The 21,157-nt window shown below is 36.7% G+C and overlaps 3 protein-coding genes across 4 annotated transcripts; 2 read left to right on the top strand and 1 right to left on the bottom strand.

The window, feature by feature from the left end:
- The first annotated feature begins 3,246 nt into the window (after window positions 1-3,246).
- Window positions 3,247-4,968, top strand: LOC135750523 (serine/threonine-protein kinase pim-2-like). Its single transcript, XM_073814939.1, has 7 exons — window positions 3,247-3,253; window positions 3,357-3,518; window positions 3,630-3,724; window positions 3,848-3,898; window positions 3,987-4,368; window positions 4,457-4,621; window positions 4,871-4,968. Exons 1-7 carry the CDS (start codon window positions 3,247-3,249, stop codon window positions 4,966-4,968), a joined length of 960 nt encoding a protein of 319 aa, XP_073671040.1.
- Window positions 4,969-7,331: 2,363 nt separating this feature from the next.
- Window positions 7,332-9,060, top strand: llph (LLP homolog, long-term synaptic facilitation factor). 2 transcript variants are annotated; one of them, XM_065268409.1, is made up of 3 exons: window positions 7,332-7,460; window positions 8,028-8,252; window positions 8,503-9,060. In XM_065268409.1, exons 2-3 carry the CDS (start codon window positions 8,039-8,041, stop codon window positions 8,658-8,660), a joined length of 372 nt encoding a protein of 123 aa, XP_065124481.1. In that variant the 5' UTR covers window positions 7,332-7,460; window positions 8,028-8,038; the 3' UTR covers window positions 8,661-9,060. The 2 variants fall into 2 exon arrangements, with proteins under 2 accessions (XP_065124481.1, XP_065124480.1); XM_065268408.1 differs by having other exon boundaries at window positions 8,500-9,060.
- On the bottom strand, window positions 9,056-21,136 carry hcls1 (hematopoietic cell-specific Lyn substrate 1). The gene is made up of 16 exons (XM_065268407.1): window positions 21,004-21,136; window positions 20,260-20,343; window positions 20,008-20,081; window positions 19,536-19,665; window positions 19,204-19,314; window positions 19,047-19,101; window positions 18,298-18,408; window positions 18,090-18,200; window positions 16,217-16,272; window positions 16,068-16,137; window positions 15,373-15,521; window positions 14,601-14,717; window positions 14,084-14,200; window positions 11,148-11,295; window positions 10,756-10,824; window positions 9,056-10,648 (listed from the first exon to the last, which is right to left on the bottom strand). Exons 2-16 carry the CDS (start codon window positions 20,341-20,343, stop codon window positions 10,512-10,514), a joined length of 1,539 nt encoding a protein of 512 aa, XP_065124479.1. The 5' UTR covers window positions 21,004-21,136; the 3' UTR covers window positions 9,056-10,511.
- Window positions 21,137-21,157: the final 21 nt, after the last annotated feature.

Below are 21,157 nucleotides of genomic sequence, written 5' to 3'. Positions count from 1 at the left end.
TTAGAAAATAAAGGTTATTAGCAAAATTAACACATGTATTAAACTAAGGAATGATGGGGTGATCATGACAGTTATTATACATGCGAGTACCCCCCCTCCCCCCAAAAAACTTGCCACAACCCTGAGTATATTAAAAAGTACATGAAAATGTCTGAATATCAACTTAAATGTCACACACTATGTTATCACACAATGTGTAATTTAATTCTAATGAGAAAATTGGGTACATGGTCACAAATTTCTTGTATTTTCAGTTTATTAACTTTGTAGAAAAAAGAGAGAAAGAGTGCAGGAATACACACGTATTTTCTCATTTGACCACTTATTTAACATTATGTCCTCAGCTGGTTGGCCCCTCACCAACACCGAGGCTGGCATTGATCAAAGGATAGATGTCCATGTACCGGAAGTCAGTGGTTGCCATGATCGTCTCCCCGACTTGAACACCCTTCGATCGTGGGATTCATCGCTCTCCACTGATGGAAGGTTCATGAACGTGTCCCTGACACACTTTTTGGACAACAGTCCAAACGGTAAGATGAACTGAACATTTACTGTATGCTGATAGTAGATACTGTTAGTAGATTAACATATAAAGACTCCATGTTTTAATGCCTGACTGGACACGGTTTTGGACAATAAGTATTTTAAAAAATTAGAAAAATGTTGAAATGCTGACAGTTTTCTTGTATTTTCTATTTGGAGAGAGAAAGAGTGATAGTATGAAAGTACAGAAATGTGCAAGTGTTTTCTCATCTAACTTTATGTCCTCAGCTGGTTGGCCCCTCACCAACATCGAGGCTGGCACCAGTGAGTGCAAAGATGCCCATGGACTGGACGTCGGCGGGCGCAGTGACCGATTCCCCGAATTGATTCACGTTCAATCGTGGGATTCGTCACTCTCCGCTGATGGAAAGCTCATGCGGGTGTCTTCAACACACACTGTGGACGAAAGTCCAAAAGGTAAGACAAAAATTTTTTATTATCTTTATTAGGGCTGGGCAAAAAATTAATCGATTTTTCGATTAATCGTTTTTTAAAACGTGGTCGATTAAAAATCGATTCTCAAAGAGCAGAATCGATTTTTTTTTCATATTTATTTCCCCAAACATTGAACAGAGGAATGGAAGCATTTTACATTTTGCAAGCAAGACTTGTGGCTTTTAATTTCTTTTTATTAATTACCCACTTGTAAACTGATGTTCACTGTTCTTTTTTATTGATATAGTATTTGTATTAAATCTATATTCATTGAGTTGAATCGAGAATCGAGTATAAAAACCTACCCGAGAACCGGAATCGAAAAATGTAATCGAGAATCGGAATCGAATCGATTTGATAGCTTGTGAATCGAAATTGAATCGATCTGGAACATCTGAATCGATACCCAGCCCTAATCTTTATTAATAGATTAGCACACAAAGACACCTTGTCTTCTGGCCCAAACGAACACAGTTTGGGCAATAAATGTAAATTAAAATGTCTAAATAACACCCACTGCTTATCACACACTATGTGGTGTGAGGTTTTGTAAAAGCTCACAGTTTTCTTCTATTTTTAGTTTTGCCCCTCACCAACACTGAGGCTGGCATTGATGAGAGGAGAGAAGTCCATGGACTGGAAGTCGGCGGGCGCAGTGACCGATTCCCCCAATTGATTCACGTTCGATCGTGGGATTCGTCGCTCTCCGCTGATGGAAAGCTCATGAAGGTGTCCCCGACACACATTGTGGACGAAAGTCCAAAAGGTGAGATGAACTAAACGCACAAACTACATTTATACTTTCATTACATGGAAGACCTGTATTTAACATGCGTTTATAACCACCTACATATCACACATTAAGTAAATGGGTTAATTTTCGCACAGTTAAATCTAACATCTGTAAATATTAAAATGGGGTCAGGTCTTCATTGTGCTAGGTTAACCAACAAGTACTTAACATTGCGTCCTCAGCAGGTCCGTCCCTCAACAAAACAGAGGGACTGGAAGCTAGTGTTCGAGGTGGTCGTGTCCCTGATCTGAATAACATCCAATCACGGGATTCATTGCCCTCCACTAGCAGAAAGTTGGATGACAGCCCAAAGGGTGAGAGGAACATTTATTCTGATATTAGTTATGTGCTGCCCTCACTAAACTCAGATATTCAGCTATGCAGAAACCTTAACACTTAAGTACTCAAAACAGAACTGTCTTTAAACATTTTAAATGGAAGAGGTGTAAAACGGCAAAATACAACAATAGATAACATACATCACATTGGATGAGTATAAACATGTTCATATAAATCCATTTTCCAATACAAATAGCAAAACCTACACAACAATAGCATTGAAAAGAATACAGTATACATGTAGTCACCATAACAGCTTAAATTTCTTCTAATGTACAAATGTTTGGTTCTCTGTTTCAGAACAACGTGGTGAAGGGAGGAATGGCGCAGGGATCTGCGGGTTCATCAAAGGAACTTGGATGGCTGCAAAGCGCCATTTCCTCAGCCGCCGCAAAGTGGAGCCCTTTGTTCCACCACTACAACCGGACACAAGTTCATTTAATCCAGGGCTGTCTGTCCCGTGTGCATCAAGCCTCGAGCAAGGGCCTTCGGGTCCCTGCTGGTTCGACGCTACATCCGATGCACGTCCGGTTATTAATGACAGTGCAGCTGGGGTTTGGTCTATGCCAGGCCAAACTTCTGACGCAGATCTCATTTCTGGAGCGGACGTCAGGTCCCATTCGGACAAGTCCCATTCGGACAGCACGTACCATTCGTACAGCTTGTCCCTCTCCGTCGATGAGTGCGGAGTTATTGGTGAGCCAGCACCAATGCTGTTTACCTTAAGCAGCGGTTCTTTCCCTGATCCGTCAAATGACAGCAGCTCCAGAGAACGCTCTAACAAAACATACATTGTTGATCAAGGCATTAAAGGTAAGATGAAATAAGCAAAAAACAAGCTGCAACAAATAATTTATATTTAATCTGTGATCAGAGATCTTTTTTTTACTAATTACGTTTTGCTCTTCGATTTAGAGCAAACACTAGTTTTTCCCGTCGATGAGTGCGGAGCTGATCAGAGGAAAGTGGTTGACAGACTGAAGCTGTTTGGCCTTGGCAGCGATTCTTTCTCGTGCCAGTCGGAAGAATCTAGTCTGTCAACTGAAAGCAGCTCCAGTGAGAGCTTGTACAAAACATTCACTGTTGAAAACAGTGCAAAGGTAGAACCCACAAGACTGGACAGTGATCATGGCATGAAAGGTAAGATGAAATGAGCCAAATACAAGCTGCAACAAATAATTCACATTTAATCTGTGATCAGAGATGTTTTTTTTTACTAATTACGTTTTGCTCTTCGATTAAGATGAAATTGCCACAAAGAAAAAGCAGACGGGAATCCGTGGGTTTTTTAAGAGGAAGTGGAAGAAAACAAAGCAAACCTTAAAACGCTGTTTTAAGAATAAAGTGGAGCCAATGCAGCCAAACACGAGTACCTCTAATGAAGCTCTTTTTGAGCCTACAGAGGGTGAGTCTGATATAACTTTTTTAGTTAAGGTTTAATTTTATCACGTCGCAATTGTGGTTCATGCAAGACATTCAAATGAAACTCATAGACAATATTATCATGTGTTGCCAGGAAAAGTAGAGTCTTACTATAAGTTTGGCAAATTGCTGGGAGAAGGAGGATTTGGATTGGTCTGTACTGGTATCCGCATTTCTGATGGCCAAGAGGTAGTGTGCTCTTACCAAATTCAAGAAACACTATATACACTGCGATATACAATATGATCACTACAATATAGATTAAATGTCATGTATGAGAACTTTTTTGTTAACTCAGTTTTTCTTTTGCAGGTTGCCATAAAAATCATGTCCAGGCGGTTGAATAGGCAGACCATTGTTATTGTGAGTGGCCAATCTTACTGAACATATAATTGCTTGTGATAATATAAATTGTTTCTTAAATGTTCTCTTTTTTCGCTTCTTTCGTTAGCCGGGACATTCCAAACCTCTGCCTGTAGAAGTGGCACTACTGATTAAGATGAATGAACCTCCCATAAGTCCATATGCCATAAAAATGTTGGAGTGGTTCATAGACTCAAACGAAATCATCATTATTATGGAGTACCCTCAACCCTGCGTAAGCTTGAACCACATCATCAAATGCAATCGTACACTGAGTGAAGAAACCGCTCGTGTAATAATGCGTCAAACAGTACAGGCAGTAATAAACTGCTATGACCACGAAGTCTTTCACAGCGACATCCATCCAGGCAACTTCCTAGTCAACACAAAGACGTTAGACACCAAGCTGATTGACTTCGGTTGTGGTCAGCTATATACTTATGGCGCCTACAAAAGTCACAAGTACATTGGTGAGCTGGCATTTTGTTTTCCAATAGCACAATGTGGAAAAATCACTTTTACAGATTTGCTCGACTCTGAAAAATGCTTTGCTTACAGGGGTAAAAGATTTCTTTCCACCGGAAGTCAGAAGGAACTCCAAGTTTCACGCCATCCCAGCAAACGTCTGGTGTCTAGGAATGGTCCTGTACGAAATGGTTAATGGATACAAGTCGTACGTGAAATCCAAAGAAGTCCAGTTTGCTAATCCCAATTTATCCGAAGGTAAATGAATAGCACTATTGAAAAGAAAATCACAGAAATCTTGAAAACGTACAGTTACAATAAAGAATCCAATCTAGCAAGTATAGCAAAGGTTAAACAGTACGACTCTCTGAACATGGAGGTTTAAATAATGTAGTCAGAGGCTTCTTATTTATATAAAGTAAATAATCCTCATAGTAGCCACAGTTTAGTTATGTATGCATTAAGTTATGTGATGCGGTTATGACTAACCAGCTCTCATCTTTACAGAATGTCGTAGTCTTATAAGACAGTGTCTAGCACGTGATCCAGCCAAACGACCCTCATTACAGCAGATCTTACAGCACAGATGGTTTAATCCAGAATGAAGTCAGGCAGGGGCTTCTGTTCACCATTGCTGTTTGTCTTGAGGTAGCGTTACAGACAGAGTAGGCAGAGTCTGAATAGAGGTGTTGAAGTGAACAGGGGACAATGTTTAGTTCACAGATTTTCTAGTTGAACGCTTGATCGTATCATAAATATAATGACTAAGTAAACAGAAGAGTAAATAAAGATTTTTCTTTGTTTTCTTTCTCAAGGTTGGACACAAAAGTGCTGGACACCACACTGGATTCAGAAGACCAGACTACACCAGACCTTAAAAATATTGTATTATATTTATTATTTTTATTAATATATTGTATTATATTTATATATTTGTATATTTTGTATTATATTTATATGTAATTATTGTAAATAGTGTACATATAATGAGGATGTTCACCTGTTACATTCTATTGTATGTCACTTAAATAAAATATATTATATAACCTTTACTGTGTTTGCATAAAAAACTCCTAATTCGGATGACCTTATCCATCCCATAAAAGATTACTTTAATGTGTCATCCTCACAGTCAACTTTCATTTCTTCCCTAACTTCCCCTCCTTATATGGTAATGTCATAGTGTGGTAATCGGAAGCCTGGGCTTTATCCATAAACACACAAAAGTTCATGTAGGTTATGAAAAATGAACACTAGCACTCTACAGTTTTTCCAGTGTGCAAATTCAAACTATATTGAAAGGTCTATTACTTCAGTTTACAGCAAAATAATTCACAGATGATAATATCCTGGACTGAAGAGCTACTGTACCTAGCTTGTTGTGTCACCTTGTCTGGCTCAGGGTCCCCTCTGTACCCGCAGTCCCGTGGGCTTGTGCCCAAATAAAAAACGCTTCTCAATAAAAGTGTGGCAACAGATTACAAGCAATATCAATTACATTCAACACATAAAAATCGAGTGTAGATTTACTTAATAAACAAAAAGATAAACTGCAATTCGGAAAAAAAGAAAATATTTAATCAAAAATATTGGGTAACCTATACATGACAAAGAACTAACAATATACAATAAATACTATTTTGATTTAAAATTAAGCTTTTAAAAGATTTTAATGGGATCCAGTTAATTTTTTTGTATCTTAAAATATGCTTTTCCCTATTTTTTCTACCTTTGATTTTGTATATTGTTGTAAAAAATAAAATACTCATCCAAAAAATAAAACTAACAAGGCTGAAATAAGCTGAAAGCTGTAGTGAAGGAGGCCAGAAAGTTTTATTTAATGGACACCTTTGGAGGAGAGGCCTCAATTAGTTGCATCAAATGCTTTTGGGAGATGGGACAGTATGAAAATTTCATATCATGATTATAGTGTCCAAAGTTATCACGGTTATCAATATTATCATGGTTTTGTTCAAATGAGATGGAAATGTTCAAAAAGAACAGATACACACACTGAAAACATTTTTTTTAAACGTTTTATTTTTGAAAATCACAATTTAATATTTCATGTCCCTGAAATTATTTCTGTGGTAAAACAAATCTGTCTAATAAGTTTACCGTGAATGAATACAATATCCCTTAAATGCCTTCTTGTGGAAAAAACTATGTTGCATGTGCGCGCCTGCGTCAAACTGATTCTGGACAGGATTTACCGCGGGATTTGCGGCACATAAGGGGTTAAAATACGCCGAACCATTTGTCCTGTATCATAGCTCCATGAATGACCTTTGCAGCAAAAAAAAAAACGTGTGAAAATCAGTTCGGTATTCACTGAGATATGATTAATTAAATGCGCTGATAGCTCATTCCACCTGTCATACAGGTTACACTGAGTGAGCGGGTGACCGACCTAAGATGGCGGCCCCACGGCTCGACCGCGCCAGTAGGCAGTAGCGGTCGATTTGGCCATAGATATGTATATAAAGGCTAGATGGCTCGTCCGCGCTTATGGCCAATTGAGTGGAACGTCCGCATTTTGGCGGCCATCTTAGGACAGGGCGCTCGCTCACTCGTAGCATTGAGTTTTAATGATGCAGGAACTTTTAAATGACCATAACTTGCTTAATTTTTTACCGATTTTCAAACGGATTGGTTTGTTATAAACGTCAAAGATGTACCTATGACACTGAATACGTATACTAAAAATAAATAAAAAATTCATGAAACATGTTAAAGCATCCAGAATTATAGCCACGTTAATAACGTTTGTAAAAAACCAAACCGTTTGTAAATCCGTCAAGAATTCAGCAAGTTACGAGCATTTTAGTTGGCGTATGTCACTCACCTTCCGTCCACAGCAGCAGGGAGCAGCACTATGGCAGCACTGACCTAAGATGGCAGCCAAGTGACGACACAGCTGACTCCGCCTTGAGCCATCTAGCCTTTATATACATATCTATGGATTTGGCGACAACAGTTGCCGTTAATGCACGAAGCTGGGTCGCAAAAAAGGAAGTGTCGTAAACGGGATGAAACTGCTTAACGACATTTGTGCACAGTCGATACACGTGTTATCAGAAGTGGTGTGAACGTTGAAGTAAGTTTATGTTATATATGTGAATATAAATAGCTTTAAAGATGCAGAATTCAATACTTAAATCGAAACTTGTCAATAAATGTGCCTGAAATAATCGCTGTTTTAACATTTATGAAAGGGGAATGCGTTTAGCGATCGAATTGGAGGTGGTTAACTTTACTGAATACAAAATATCACGAATTTGTAGGTGAAATGCTCTTAAATGATTTTAATTTCTAAATCATTTGGTTCGTTATATACTAGTATATTTCACACATAAAGCTCATACTAAGAAAGGTGATCAGCTGTTGATGGCAACAGTTATAAAGAATGAAAATACACGATCTATCTCAATCCTGTTTCTGACGTCCTGTCTTATTCAATTCACGCAACATAGTACGATATATAAGCTTATGAATTTAAAAATATTAAATACTAACATGAAAAACAGTAGAGATCTGGAACTTGTTCTGCTGTGTGGGTCTTTATAAATAAGATTAAGAAACAGTGGCCTAACATTAAAAGGATCAAGCAGTTGTTGGGACTGGAGTTTGTTTTCTATGCGCCTCACTCATTTTCCCCCTTTAGTTTTTGTCAGGATGGCGAAGAGTTTACGCAGCAAGTGGAAGAGGAAGATGAGGGCAGAGAAAAGAAAGAAGAATGCCCCCAAAGAGTTGGCACGACTTAAAACCGTGCTGGGCCAGGGAGAAAAAGGAGAGATCACCATGAAAGATGTAGCTGAGATTGCCACAGTGGTGCCAGCGGAGAAGGTGAAAGAGAAACCACAAGACGTAGACATGCAAGAGGACGATGGTGAGATTTTTCAGATATTCATTTGTATGAGTTTAATTCAGTTATGTAAAACCCTGCCTGTAAAAACCCAGCTCAAGTCATTTTCTGTGATTAAATGTTTTCTACATGAAATAATCATACATGATGTAAAGAACATTATGTGAAAGTACCTTGATATTACATTTCACAGATATGGTTATATATTATAGTAGTATTTTCTTAATACATGCATTCAGCCTAAATGTGTATCTCTGTTGATGTTTTGCAGCAGATGTTGGTAAGATGGATTTAGATACTAAACGCAATAAAAAGACAATGCTGGATAATCAAGGACAATATCCTGGCTGGATGAACCAGAGGCAGATGAAAAAGGTCAAAGCTAAACGTACAAGCAAGAAAGGAAAACCTAAGAAAGGAAAAGCCTGGTAGATAAACCGACGTCTTTGCGTATGGACAAGTTACATTCCTGTAACCGCTGTACAGGATCATTGCTGTGCATTATTGTGATGATGTGCAATTTGTATATTTCTGTGGACTGTTTATACAGACAAATACTTGCTAAATGTGATGATTATATATTACTGGCAAGTACTGTTTACGGATTGTGAATGTACCAGAAGTAGAGGCTGTTAAATTTACTGGTCCATTTTAACACTGCGAGTCCTCTTGATTTAACATGCCAACTGTCCGACTATATATTTCCGTAAAAAATATACATGTTTTCTCTATTTTGACCACATCATTGTTTTGGTCTGCTTGATTTTGAAGTTTAAAAGAATAATTATGATTAAGCATGTGTTTTCATCATAATAAATACAATATGCTTTCATGTTTGTGCCTTTATTTTGTGAAGGAATGCATAACATTGAATCGGTCAATGAAGAAACACTGTTTGAATTATTGAAGGTGCCAGCGTAAGCCAATGGCTCAATACAGTATATAGACCCACCTGGTGTACAATTGCAGGTGTATTTCTAAGGCAGAATACAATACCTTTGCATTTAAGGCTTTTTAAAACTACAAACAAGTAAACAGCAAATTATGTTAAATGCCATTGTGTACATGTCTGTATTTTGCGACTGTATGTAAATTGAAATATGCAATTTTTGTTTTGCGTACATTCAGACTTGTTACTGTGCATAGTACCTATGTTTCCTTCTTCAAAATGTTAGTTCACCCAAAAATGAAAACTCATCCTTAACTGCGTTTCCATTACCCTTTAAATTGCGCAAATTGAAAATACTGCCAAATAAAAAAAAAACTCCCATATATCCAAAAAAGTTTTATGCTCGCCTAAGGTGGTTTTTCAGGCAATGTGGAAAAGTATTTCGCAAAACTTCAATGAAAACAGTTTATTCACATTTTCAGGTCACATGATGCAAGTAAGTAACAAACATATTATTTAAAGATGACGTGGTATGAATTAAAACCTCCCAGAAACACCTCAATACATGTCTGATCCCAAGTATGAGGCTTTCCTTGCCAATAATGTTTGCTAAAACACTCCTACAGCTCTTTTTGATTTAAAATAATGTACTATTACCTCAAAGTATGTTTACCCATACGTTGCCACTCCTAAGTATAAGGGGCTTTACTTGGCATTAATGTTTGGATAATACGCTTACGTCTCCTTGGGTTAAAAAAATAATGCCTAGTGCGGTGGATGTGAAATTGGTAAACCTACTAACATCAGTCGATGTGATGTTTGAAATGAATAGTTTCAAGAGGAAAAAAATTCCATTCGCGTATCATGGAAATGCTGTCATTTCGCAATAGTCTTTTTATTGACATGTAAAAAATAACGATCAAGTTTTATGCAAATCTGCAATGGAAACGCAGCGATTTACTCGCTCTCATGTTGTAACAAACCTGCATAAATTTCTTTGTCTGATGACCACATTTTTGGGTGAACTCACCCTTTAATAGTAAGTGAAACAATTGGCATTTGGATTGTAATGGGACAGTTTTTCAGTTGACATATAAGAAAAAACACATTTTAGCATTGTTAATTCAATTTCGGATCAAATGATGATTATAGATCAAACTATGATAAGGTCAAGTCATGATGAACAACACTGTCTTATAGGATATATTACTCGGCTAACTGCATTCTGTCGTATACTGTACATTTTAGCAAATGTAGCAGGTCAAAACTTTGTTCCATGCACGCTATTTACATATTGTATAGTGCACTGTATCCTGACTGCAGGATTAGTAGCATGTTAATATGCTATGTTAACACAGCCCTTGCTTTGGAAAGTGTATAGCAATCATGAATGATTAACTATTAAGCTGCACAAAGGAGGCAGGAAACAAGCCATTGTGCCCATGACAAGATCCTTTCCACCAATGCTCATCCACCATCTCAATGTTAGTGATGATGTCATCAGGCATGAAGGAGAGTTCGTCGCTGGCTTCTGCAAGAGATTTATATTCAAAAACACTCAGTAGGCTTCATTAAATTAGTTACTGAGTCTATAGACAATTCTGAAAAGGAAAACATGAAAATACTGGTTGTACGTACCTCCCTGGTAATCATAAATGGCCGTGGCTGTCTGTCCCACGCTAATATCTTCATAGTCATTTTCAGCAGCTAGACGAGACGAATATTCATTATTACTAATGGAATAATTGACCTAAATTGCATGATATTCTTTCACTGAACAACAGGATTCGTCAGGCATTGGCTTATTTATACCCAGGTGAATTTTTTTTCTTGTCTCATGTAGCACAGTCAGCCAATCATGCAGGAGTAACATTTTATTTTTCAGTAAACTATCCCTTTAAAACCCAAAAGCATTCCTAATCATAAATAAATAATATATTTTCTCTTCTATTGATTGAAAAAATCCAATCCTGCAATTTACGTTAAAACAGACATCATAAAATATGTATAATGTTAATGTTTTGTCAAACCTGCGGGAATGTATGATTCAATATCCTCATAATCTTCCTCATGTGGTGGTAGTGGAGGAGCTGCTTCATCGTAGTCGTTTTCCTCTAACAGATCAGCTGAGCGTGGTGGCAGAGATGGTGGTTCCTCATAGTCAGGTGGTTCCTCCACCTGTAAGCACCCACAAAGCAGTAGATGAGAGCAAATACTGCATACAGTACTGTGTGTACAACTGTAAACTATAAATATGTTTTATGAAATTAGGTGCATCAAAGCAATTTTTGACATGGCAGACAACATTAAAGATATCAATGTTACATTTTCACACAATGTTCTTTACATTATAGGATGATTTTATGAAGAAAATCAGTAAAAAATTACTTCAGCTGGGTTTCCACAGACTGGGTCATATGAAGAGATTGGTCCCAAAACGTGATAAATGGCTTTTTTTAAACGAGTTACCACCAAAATCAGTATTGTATCAGGTCAGTATTAAAAAGTAAATTCGTAATTTTACGAAAAATCCGATATCCGTCATGTTATTCTATCAACTACCCGAAACGCGATAAACGGCAGTCCTTCTTCTCTGCAGAATGCAATAAATCCGCTCAACCAATCACCGCGCAGCATTCCACACACTGTAAACAACAATGGCGGGGTGTTGAATACACACAGAACCTAGTTTTCCTCATCTACTTTGTACTTTGTGATCAACCAACAAAAAAAACAAAATAATACTTACTTTTGATGGCATTGATAAACCTGTGGTGGTTTTCTGTAGCGGGGAAGAAACGTAAGCCATCAAAATCTAATAATAATTTACACGAGAGGCATTTGGGAGATGGAAAAATGTCGGCTGTTGCTTGTTTTCTTGACCACATCAAGCTTCTGTCATGCTAACACATTGACCCCAGGGGATCTTATGAAAAACTTTCCATCATTTTACTCGAAGTCAACGTAAACTGAGCACGACCAAAACATTTTACAGCTGATCGCTGTCAAAAAAGTTAAGTGATGACGTTTTCTTAATATGACAAGTAAGTGTTTTGATGAATGCCATTAATGTTTTGATTTTTTTTTATTGGTGTATACCACTAGTCAACTAAATTAATATAACATGGCAAAGATGAATGCACATTTATATATTGATTCAACAGGTTTTTTATAATAACTCTTTGAAAATCTAATTATGTATTAGAATTTTAAATGTTATTATACTAGGGATGGGAATCGAGAACCGGTTCTACTTAAGAACCGGTTCCCAGTGAATCGATTCCTTCGAATCGTAAGCATGCCTGCTTAACGATTCCGCTTATCGGTTCCGCTCGCGCTCGTTGCAAATGTGTCATGACGTCACATACACGCTGTGTTGTTTTGGTTTAGAACGCAGCAAACATTGCATCGAGGCAGAACGATCCAAAGTTTGGTTATATTTAGTGGTGGGCAGAGCGAGGCTTCGCGAAACACTGAAACAGTTGAATCAATAACTTATATTTCACGCGAACATACGACAATACGGTCGCGTTGCAGGAGGTTGCAGGACTGTCGCGTGTTTGACACACTATTACACAATAACAGCAGCGAGTCAAACACCAGCGGAGCTAACGGGACGTCATCTGTTATTAATGCAGAAGGTAATGTGTTAATGTTAATGTGAGCGCCATTTCATTATGTAAACTTTTACTATACGGATAATCTCCGTTGTCATTGTCCATCATATTGAGTCTGACTGGCTCTCACACTGGCTCAGAGGCTGCAGAAAGTATCTCTCGTGCACCTCCAGCTACTCAGTTTACAGAGGCAGGGAGGAACTAAATGACCGAGGCGAGGATAAACACATTTCACAGAGCAGTAGAGGCGGACACTACTTAAGTATTTCTACTTAAAAGTACATTTTCAAGTATTTGTATTTTATCAGTGTTTTTGTATTTTTTTGAAAACATACATTCCAAAGCATATTATCATAATTTTAACTCCACCACATTTCATAATTTCAAGTTTTTGGTTTATATTTAATATTAAAGTACATTAAAAATCTAGTAATGTTTTTTACTTTTACTTAAGTAAAAAGTACTTTTACTCAAGAAAAGTAAAAGTACACAATTTTTATGTAATTATGTATTCAATCAATTTTAATATGCAATATAAATACACAGTATGATTCTATGCTTTAGTGAACATTTTTAGTAAAGTAATTTTTTCCCCAAGACAACACTCTGATAAAGCACAGATGCTTGGAAAATGAAACTAAAATACTCAAGTAGTGTCCACCTCTGCCGAGCAGTGACTAAGTTTGTGGTAAAGGGTTTGCATCCGTTTGCCACAGTAGATGTCTCTGCATTTCGGTAGGTTAATTTGCTGTATTTTGTCCAGCATCATGTCTTTAAAAGAAAATAACAAATGCATGCATGACCAAAAGTGGCATGTTTTATGTCAGTCTAGTTCAGTTTAATTAATTCCTAGTCCGATCACACATTTACTGGTTGAGAAACACTGCCCTAGGCTATAGGTCCCTGGACTTTACTTTAAGAAGTAGCTCACCTACTTTTAAGTTGGTTCTGATGTTGCTACACATAATTTGTGTATACTCTGTTCTGTGTCTTCTGAACAGATATTAAAGCGAGTTAATACAAACATGCAAATTTGTGCTTATTCCCTCACCCAATGAGAATTGATAAGAGAATCGATAAGGAATCGGATCGATAAGCAACATCGATAATGGAATCGGAATCGTTAAATTCTTATCAATTCCCATCCCTAATTATAACCTATGTGAAAGTTTGTAACCGAAAATAGTGGTTTTCATCTAGTCACTTTCTTGGTATAGAAAACATGGTTTTACCGAAATTAGTCAAAATGGATTTATTGCGTTTTGGAACCAAACTCTTCATATATTATAATGATCGTATCCTTTTAAAATTATGAATGTTTGACTATGCAAGGCTCTGTGAAGTCTTGCCTGTGGTTCTGGTTCAGGTTCATCTCTAGGAATCTCTGGCAGTTTTCTGAAGGTCTGTGGAGCCGGCACAGGAGGAGGTCTCTCGCTCTCCTCCTCTTCTTCATATCTGCTCTGCTCCTTAAAAAAGATCATCACCAGCATAAAAAGATTATTTGGGATTTAAAACAAGTTAAGCTACATATCTGTCCCTGTCTGTAAACCCCCATAATTTTAATTATAAAAACAGGAACATCAAAGTTTGATTTCAATCAATGACTTTACATCGATTATTGACATGGCCTTATTCAGACAATATTAAAGATATCAAGGTTATATTTTCACAGAATGTTCTTTTTATTGTGTAGGATGATTTTATGCAGAAAACAGTAAATCTGTAAAAAAATATTGTTTTTAAATTCACTATTTAATGATCATATCTTTTAAATATCACCATGTTTCATTCTGGTTATAGTAAGAAACAATAAATACAAAAACTTATGATAATGTTTAACTATGTAAAGGCTATGTGTGCTCTTGCCTGTGGTTCTGGCTCAGGTTCATCTCTGGGAATCTGTGGAAGTTTTTTGAATTTCTGTGGAGCCGGCACAGGAGGAGGTTTCTCGCTCTCCTCCACTTCTTCTTGTCTGCTCTGCTCCTTAAATAAGATCATAACCAGCATCAAAACATTATTTGGGATTTAGTTAAGCTGTAATACTGTACTGCTATACTAGATTAAAGAGCACCTATTTTTTGCCAAAAACGTTATTTTGTGTATTTGGTATAATACAATGTGTTCGCATGGTTTATGATGCAGGTTAAAAAAGATTTAACTTTCTTTCTGAAATGCACAGATTCGAAAAGCTCTGTGTCCCTGATTGGCCAGCTAATCTGTACGTTGTGATTGGCCTCCATACCTCTGATGTCAGCCAGAAATGTGACGTTGCTTACCATGTTTGAAAGATTCGGTCACAATGCAATGCTAACAGGAGTTAACTTACAGGCCGTGAGTCCAAGCGGGAGGAATTGTGATAATGTCGGTCTTGTCTACATCACCAATCCCAGGAAGTAAACTGTTGCCTACAATCGGCGTGTTTGTTGTAGCCCAAGGAAAGAGATTTACGTTGGAGACGATAAATCGTGTCATCATTTACTTAAGGGTATGTACCTTTTGCATACACCAAAGGAAATTTTAAAATGTAAATCGGATAATAGGTGCTCTTTAAAATAAAGGCTGTGGTACGTGGGCAGGTTATTTTTGTTATCTATTTAAGTGGACTGTGCAAGTTCATGTATTTAAAAGGCATATGAACCTGTTGCCTGTGTCGTGCCTCTTCCTGTTCACGTTTCTCTCTAGCGAGTCTTCTGGTTCTCTCCTCTTCAGCTCTTTTTTTATTCTCGTCATCTGAGGCCTTTGCCATGTTCTCAAATCGAGCCTTTAGGTTTCCAGCTCCTACACTTGCTAAAAACACGAGGAGAAGATCAGCAAGTGTCTACAGTATATTAACCTCAGTATTTTGACAAATAAATGTGACCCTGGACCATAAAACCAGTCTTAAGTTGCTCGGGTATATTAGCGATAGATACCAATACATTATATGGGTCAAAATTATCGATTTTGTATGGCAAAAATCATTAAAGATTATGTTCCATGAAAATATTTTGTACATTTATTACTGTAAATATATAAAAATATATATTTATCATTAGTTATTTGTATTGCGAAGGACTTTAAAGGTGATTTTCTCAATATTTAGATTTTTTGCACCCTCATATTCCATATTTTCAAATACTTTTATCTCAGCAAAATATTGTGCTTATAAACCATACATTAATGGAAAGCTTATTCAACTTTTCAATGATGTATAAATCTCAATTTCTAAAAAATTGTCCCTAATGACTGGTTTTGTGGTCCAGGGTCACAAATCACAAAAAATCTCTTTAGCTGGGTCTCCACAGACTGGGTCATGTATTATTGTTCATTTATTATAATATAACAGACACTCACAGGCCTCATAAGCTTTTGGTTTTTCATATGATGATGATGGTGACTCCATTTCATTAAATGAAGCTGCGCTCTATGCAGGAAAAACATTACACATTGACTGAGAAATTTTTGACAGCAAATAATTAATCTGTTGTGTCTCTTAAATGTACCTTATCCATTCGATCCGCCTCGACTCCATAACGGCCTCCAAAGCCCTTGGCGTAGTCTGAAAAAGATGTGCATTTATGTGGCTTTACAGAAAAACACAACTTAATATTTTACAGCCAGTAACTTTAAAATATCACATATTGTTATATGAACATCATTAATGTTCTGTGCTTGACTTGTTTATAGTATCTGTATACATAACACACTCTCTTCCACACAACACCATATTTTATACTAAAGCCATAATCTGTGCAATGCATCATTCTGTCATCATTTACTTTCCCCAAGTTGAGTGCGTACACATTGACTACCATTGTTTGTCAATGGGTACCATCAACTGTGTGATCACCATCATTTATTAAAATATCTTCTTTTGTGTTCAACAGAATAAAGAAACTCATACAGGTTTTTAACAACACAAGGGTAAGTAAATGATGACAAAACTTTAATTTTTGAGTGAACTATGCCTTTAAGGGCCCTATTTTAACGATCTGAAACGCAAGTGCGAAACGCAAAGTGCAAGTGACTTTGTGGGCGGATCTTGGGCGCTGTTGCTATTTTCCCGGCGGGAGAAATAACTCTTGCGCCAGGCACAAATCAATAAGGGGTTGGTCTGAAGTAGGTTCATTATTCATAGGTGTGGTTTCGGCGTAACGTCAAATAAACAAATCAGAACGCTATCCAACATTCCCTTTAAACCAAACCCTAATTAACCCCAACCCTATAGTAAGTACATGTTATTAATGATTATTACTTAGTACTTAAATGTGTAATTACACTGTAACAGTGATACCGTAACATAAAGTGTGACCCATTTTAATTATTATTTACATAAAATAAACGTAATACAGCCACAAAACAAAATTATGAAAATATTTTAATCGTTATTTGCATGAGAATTTTTTAACACAGCCACACAATAAATAAAAAACTATCACCACAATGCTCACCACTATGATTCCCCTTATCTCATGTGTTAATATTTTTATTGTAACAATTTATGATTTGCAAAAATAACTGTTGCATCTGTGTAGATTAGATAAGCAAAGTGTGTGCGTGTTGTGCACGCATACATTATGGTCAAGCATGCGCCCTTAAAATAGCATAATGAACCACGCACCAACACGCCATTGACTTTAGACTAGTTTTTTTTTTGGTCAGTAGCGCAATTGTTTTTTGAAACTGCAAAATAGCATCAGGGATGGTTTGCGCCAGAACACGCCTCTTTTTTTGCGCTGAACCGCCCAGGGAGCGCAAGTTCATTCCCTAGTTTGCCAACGTGCGTTTGTGGAGGGAAAAACCCGCTGTGCGCCGGTGAAAAATACAAATGATACATGCGTCACTAACAAAATCAATTGCGCTGGGTGCAAGATAGGGACCTAAGAGTTGTGGATTCATTTGACATGGATCATTACATAGCATTTGTCCAAACATACATACATACATACATATATTAGAGCTGGGCATAGATTAATCTAGATTAATCTCATACAAAAAAAGTACTTTTTTTGCATAACATATGAGTTTGTGCTGTGTGTAATTATTATGTATATATAAATACACACGCATTCATGTATGTATTTAAGCATGTATTTACATGTGTATATATTTATTTATATTTTTATATATTCTAAATGATATATTAATTAAAAAAACAATATTTAAATAAAACATTTCTTAAATGTATATATATGTATGTGTGTGAGTGTTAAATATACATAATATTTACACACATCACAAACTCATATATTATGCAAAAAATTACTTTTATTTTGTATTAGATTAATCTAGGTTAATCTATGCTCAGCCCTAATATATATATATATATATGCATTTTTAAAAGAGTTACATTTTAGAAAAACTATATTATTATACCTTTTTGTGACTGATGTTTTTCTGTTTCGCCTTTGTAGTCATAACCCAATGCAGCCTTATCAACTTTTTCTTTCTCCACTCCATATTTTCCACCAAAGCCTTTTGCATAGTCTGTACGAAGACCGTAGAAATGTGATTTATAACTACTCCAAAAAGGCAACACTATGAACTGAAGACTGGGATGGTAAACAGTATCAGAGATACAAACCTTTCTGTGATTGATGTTTTTCAGTCTCGCCTTTGTAGTCGTAGCCCATCGCAGCTTTGTCAACCCTCTCTTTTTGCACACCATACTTGCCACCAAAACCTTTGGCATAATCTTGGTGAGAGCAAAAAGTTGACATTTAGAAGTTAGACGCACATTATAAGAGACAGTTACACTTTAAAATAAGGTTGCCCACACATTAAGAACTATTATAAACATTAAATAATAAACAGTTTATGTTGTATATATTCTGTACTGTAATCGCAATTTCTAATAATATATAGTAGCAAAATAAATAAATCAGCATAATATTAGATATTTTTCAACAATTATTGTATCTATTGTTCACTGGCAGTGTCTATAAAACGTTTTACTTGATGGATGAGTGAATTACAAGTAATGGGTGCACGTGCGCCACATACACATTGGGCTCTTGTGCGTGTATTATCATTAAAACAAATGTTTTGTAGAGATTTACTGTGTTTGTACCAGCTATTATGGCGACCCCTAACTGCACAAATTATGCCGGTTTTCCTGGATTTCATAATAAATATCAACTAGCCAGTCAAAATGGCACACTCGTGTCCCTCGCAATACGACTACAATTAGCTGAAGTGGTTCACCGGAAGTCTTACACAAAGGAGCTCAAAGATGGCGCCGCCCACATTTACGTCAAAAATAAGGTGGACAGGCCAGTCAGAAGTATTTGAGGTCTTTGATCTACACAGTAAAATGTTTAAGTGTATAATTACCTTTCTGAGATGCATGTTGCTGCACTTCACCTTTATATTCATAATTCATGGCAGACTGTTGTGAATGAAAAAAGAAAGATACACTGTAAAGTTACAAATACATCTCTGAAATTAATACAAAGTGATGCATTTTAAGCGCAGAGAATATATTACTTACCTTGTCAATGCGGTCCTTCTGCACTCCATATTTCCCCCCAAAACCCTTTGCTGCATCCGTCTGAGATGAGTGCTGGTCCACCTTTGCCACATAGTCATGCCCTAAAGCACCCTGGGAAAATTCAACACAGTCTTTCATTTGAAGATTCTTAACATGTGAAAATCAATGGCATTCAGGTGAGGTGAACTTTTTTAACGTTTAATGATAAAATTTAGGTGTACAGGTTTCTTACACTTATTTCTTAGCTATACATGATCCAAAATACTAAGGATGTTAGCTGTTACTTCTTCAGACAGCAGATCAAATAGTTTTGTATTGGTTTTAGGTCTAACCTTGTCCATTCTATCTTTTTCCACTCCAAATTTTCCACCATATCCGTATGAGGCTTTAGGGCAATTCTCCATCTCTTTTTTCTTAACCACCTCATGTTCATGAGACACCTTATTCCTCAGGTCTGCAATACTGCACACAAACCCAGACATGTTGCATGTTACTACATGTTACACATTGCAATGTGTTACTCCACATACCCACCCAAAATTCTTTGCAGTGATTGCAATCCTATTTACATTTCTACATTATGACACTGTATAAAACCTTGTGGTGTAATGAAACTTTATTCTGACCCTAAAATAACATAATGCACAATCACTCCATATTAGGAAATGCAACTTATGCTACTTCCTGTTTCCTACTTCTGCTGTGCAAGGCGGGGCCATTTCAACAACTTGTTTTGACTAAGAACACATTGTCTCTCATATTATTGCTCAAAGCAAATAAAAAACAGTTATTGATGCATATTACCTGATGTGCTCTTTACGTCCCGATCCTTCAATAGTCTTGGCACCCCATCTCTGTTCTTGCTCTGAGACATCATTCTGAAATAAAGATGCATGATTGTGACAGGCATTATTTAGGAATGAAAGCATCTGGTTACAGTTTTTTACTTTTAGTACAATATTTGTAGTGTTTTAAGACCTTAACCCAATAAAAAAATGATATATTTTACTAACTGTCTGATAGAGAACGTTTAATATTGAGATGCATTGTGCTTACCTCAAAATTTGGATCGGTTTCCCAGTCATCTCCCTCAGTCTCCACCTTTACATTAACATCGTGCCCCACCACTGACTTCCACATCTAATGATGGAAAGAGAAAGAGAGAAGCAAGATTTTATGACATTCATAGTTCCTTATCTACAGTAATGTATCTTTTGCATGTATTTGGCTTCAAATGCACCCAAAATAACACGATGACACAAAACCAAATATTTATACAGCGACGTTTTAGTAAACATTATCTGTCAAATGGTAATATACTTGACAATGCAGCTAATACTGTAACGTAAAACTTCAAAGATCTCAGAGTAACAGCGTAAACCGTAATTTGCATTCCTTGCGACGATGCTTTAATAAATGCGGTGACTGAAAGTGAATATAACAGGAAATAACGTTTGGATAAAACTTTTAAAATTACATATTACATTGACATGTATTGCACTGACTGTATAACCAAAATATCAAACTTTGCAAGTTCCTCATTTTTGTCTAAATTTGAAATTACTAGGCTTTTTTCTCACAAAACTTTAATCTAACTTAATTTAGTCAGTGACCAAGCGTTGAAACGTTTGAACAATTATATTACAGATATTGTACAAAAATGAGCAAACATAACTTCCTGAAACTAGAAAAATCCAGTCAACTCGCGGCGCAGCACTTATTTTTTTTAACAAAATCCCCTACAATAAGTTACAAAGTTGCCGCCAACAACAACACAGAAATGCAATAATAAATACTCACATTATAATGCTTTTAACGCTTTCCTGCGTCTCCGTACAATATCAGTGCACGATAAATACCAGTCCACACCTGCGTTCGAGTGCGCGCCGCGTACAGAGCACGTCCGAATCGTGAACGCGCGCCTCATACGTACAGCCGTCAAAAGCATTTTGTG

This window comes from Paramisgurnus dabryanus, chromosome 1 (assembly GCF_030506205.2).
Source record: "Paramisgurnus dabryanus chromosome 1, PD_genome_1.1, whole genome shotgun sequence".
In the NCBI taxonomy this organism is placed as follows: domain Eukaryota; kingdom Metazoa; phylum Chordata; class Actinopteri; order Cypriniformes; family Cobitidae; genus Paramisgurnus; species Paramisgurnus dabryanus.
This window is presented reverse-complemented; position numbering and strand designations above follow the sequence as displayed.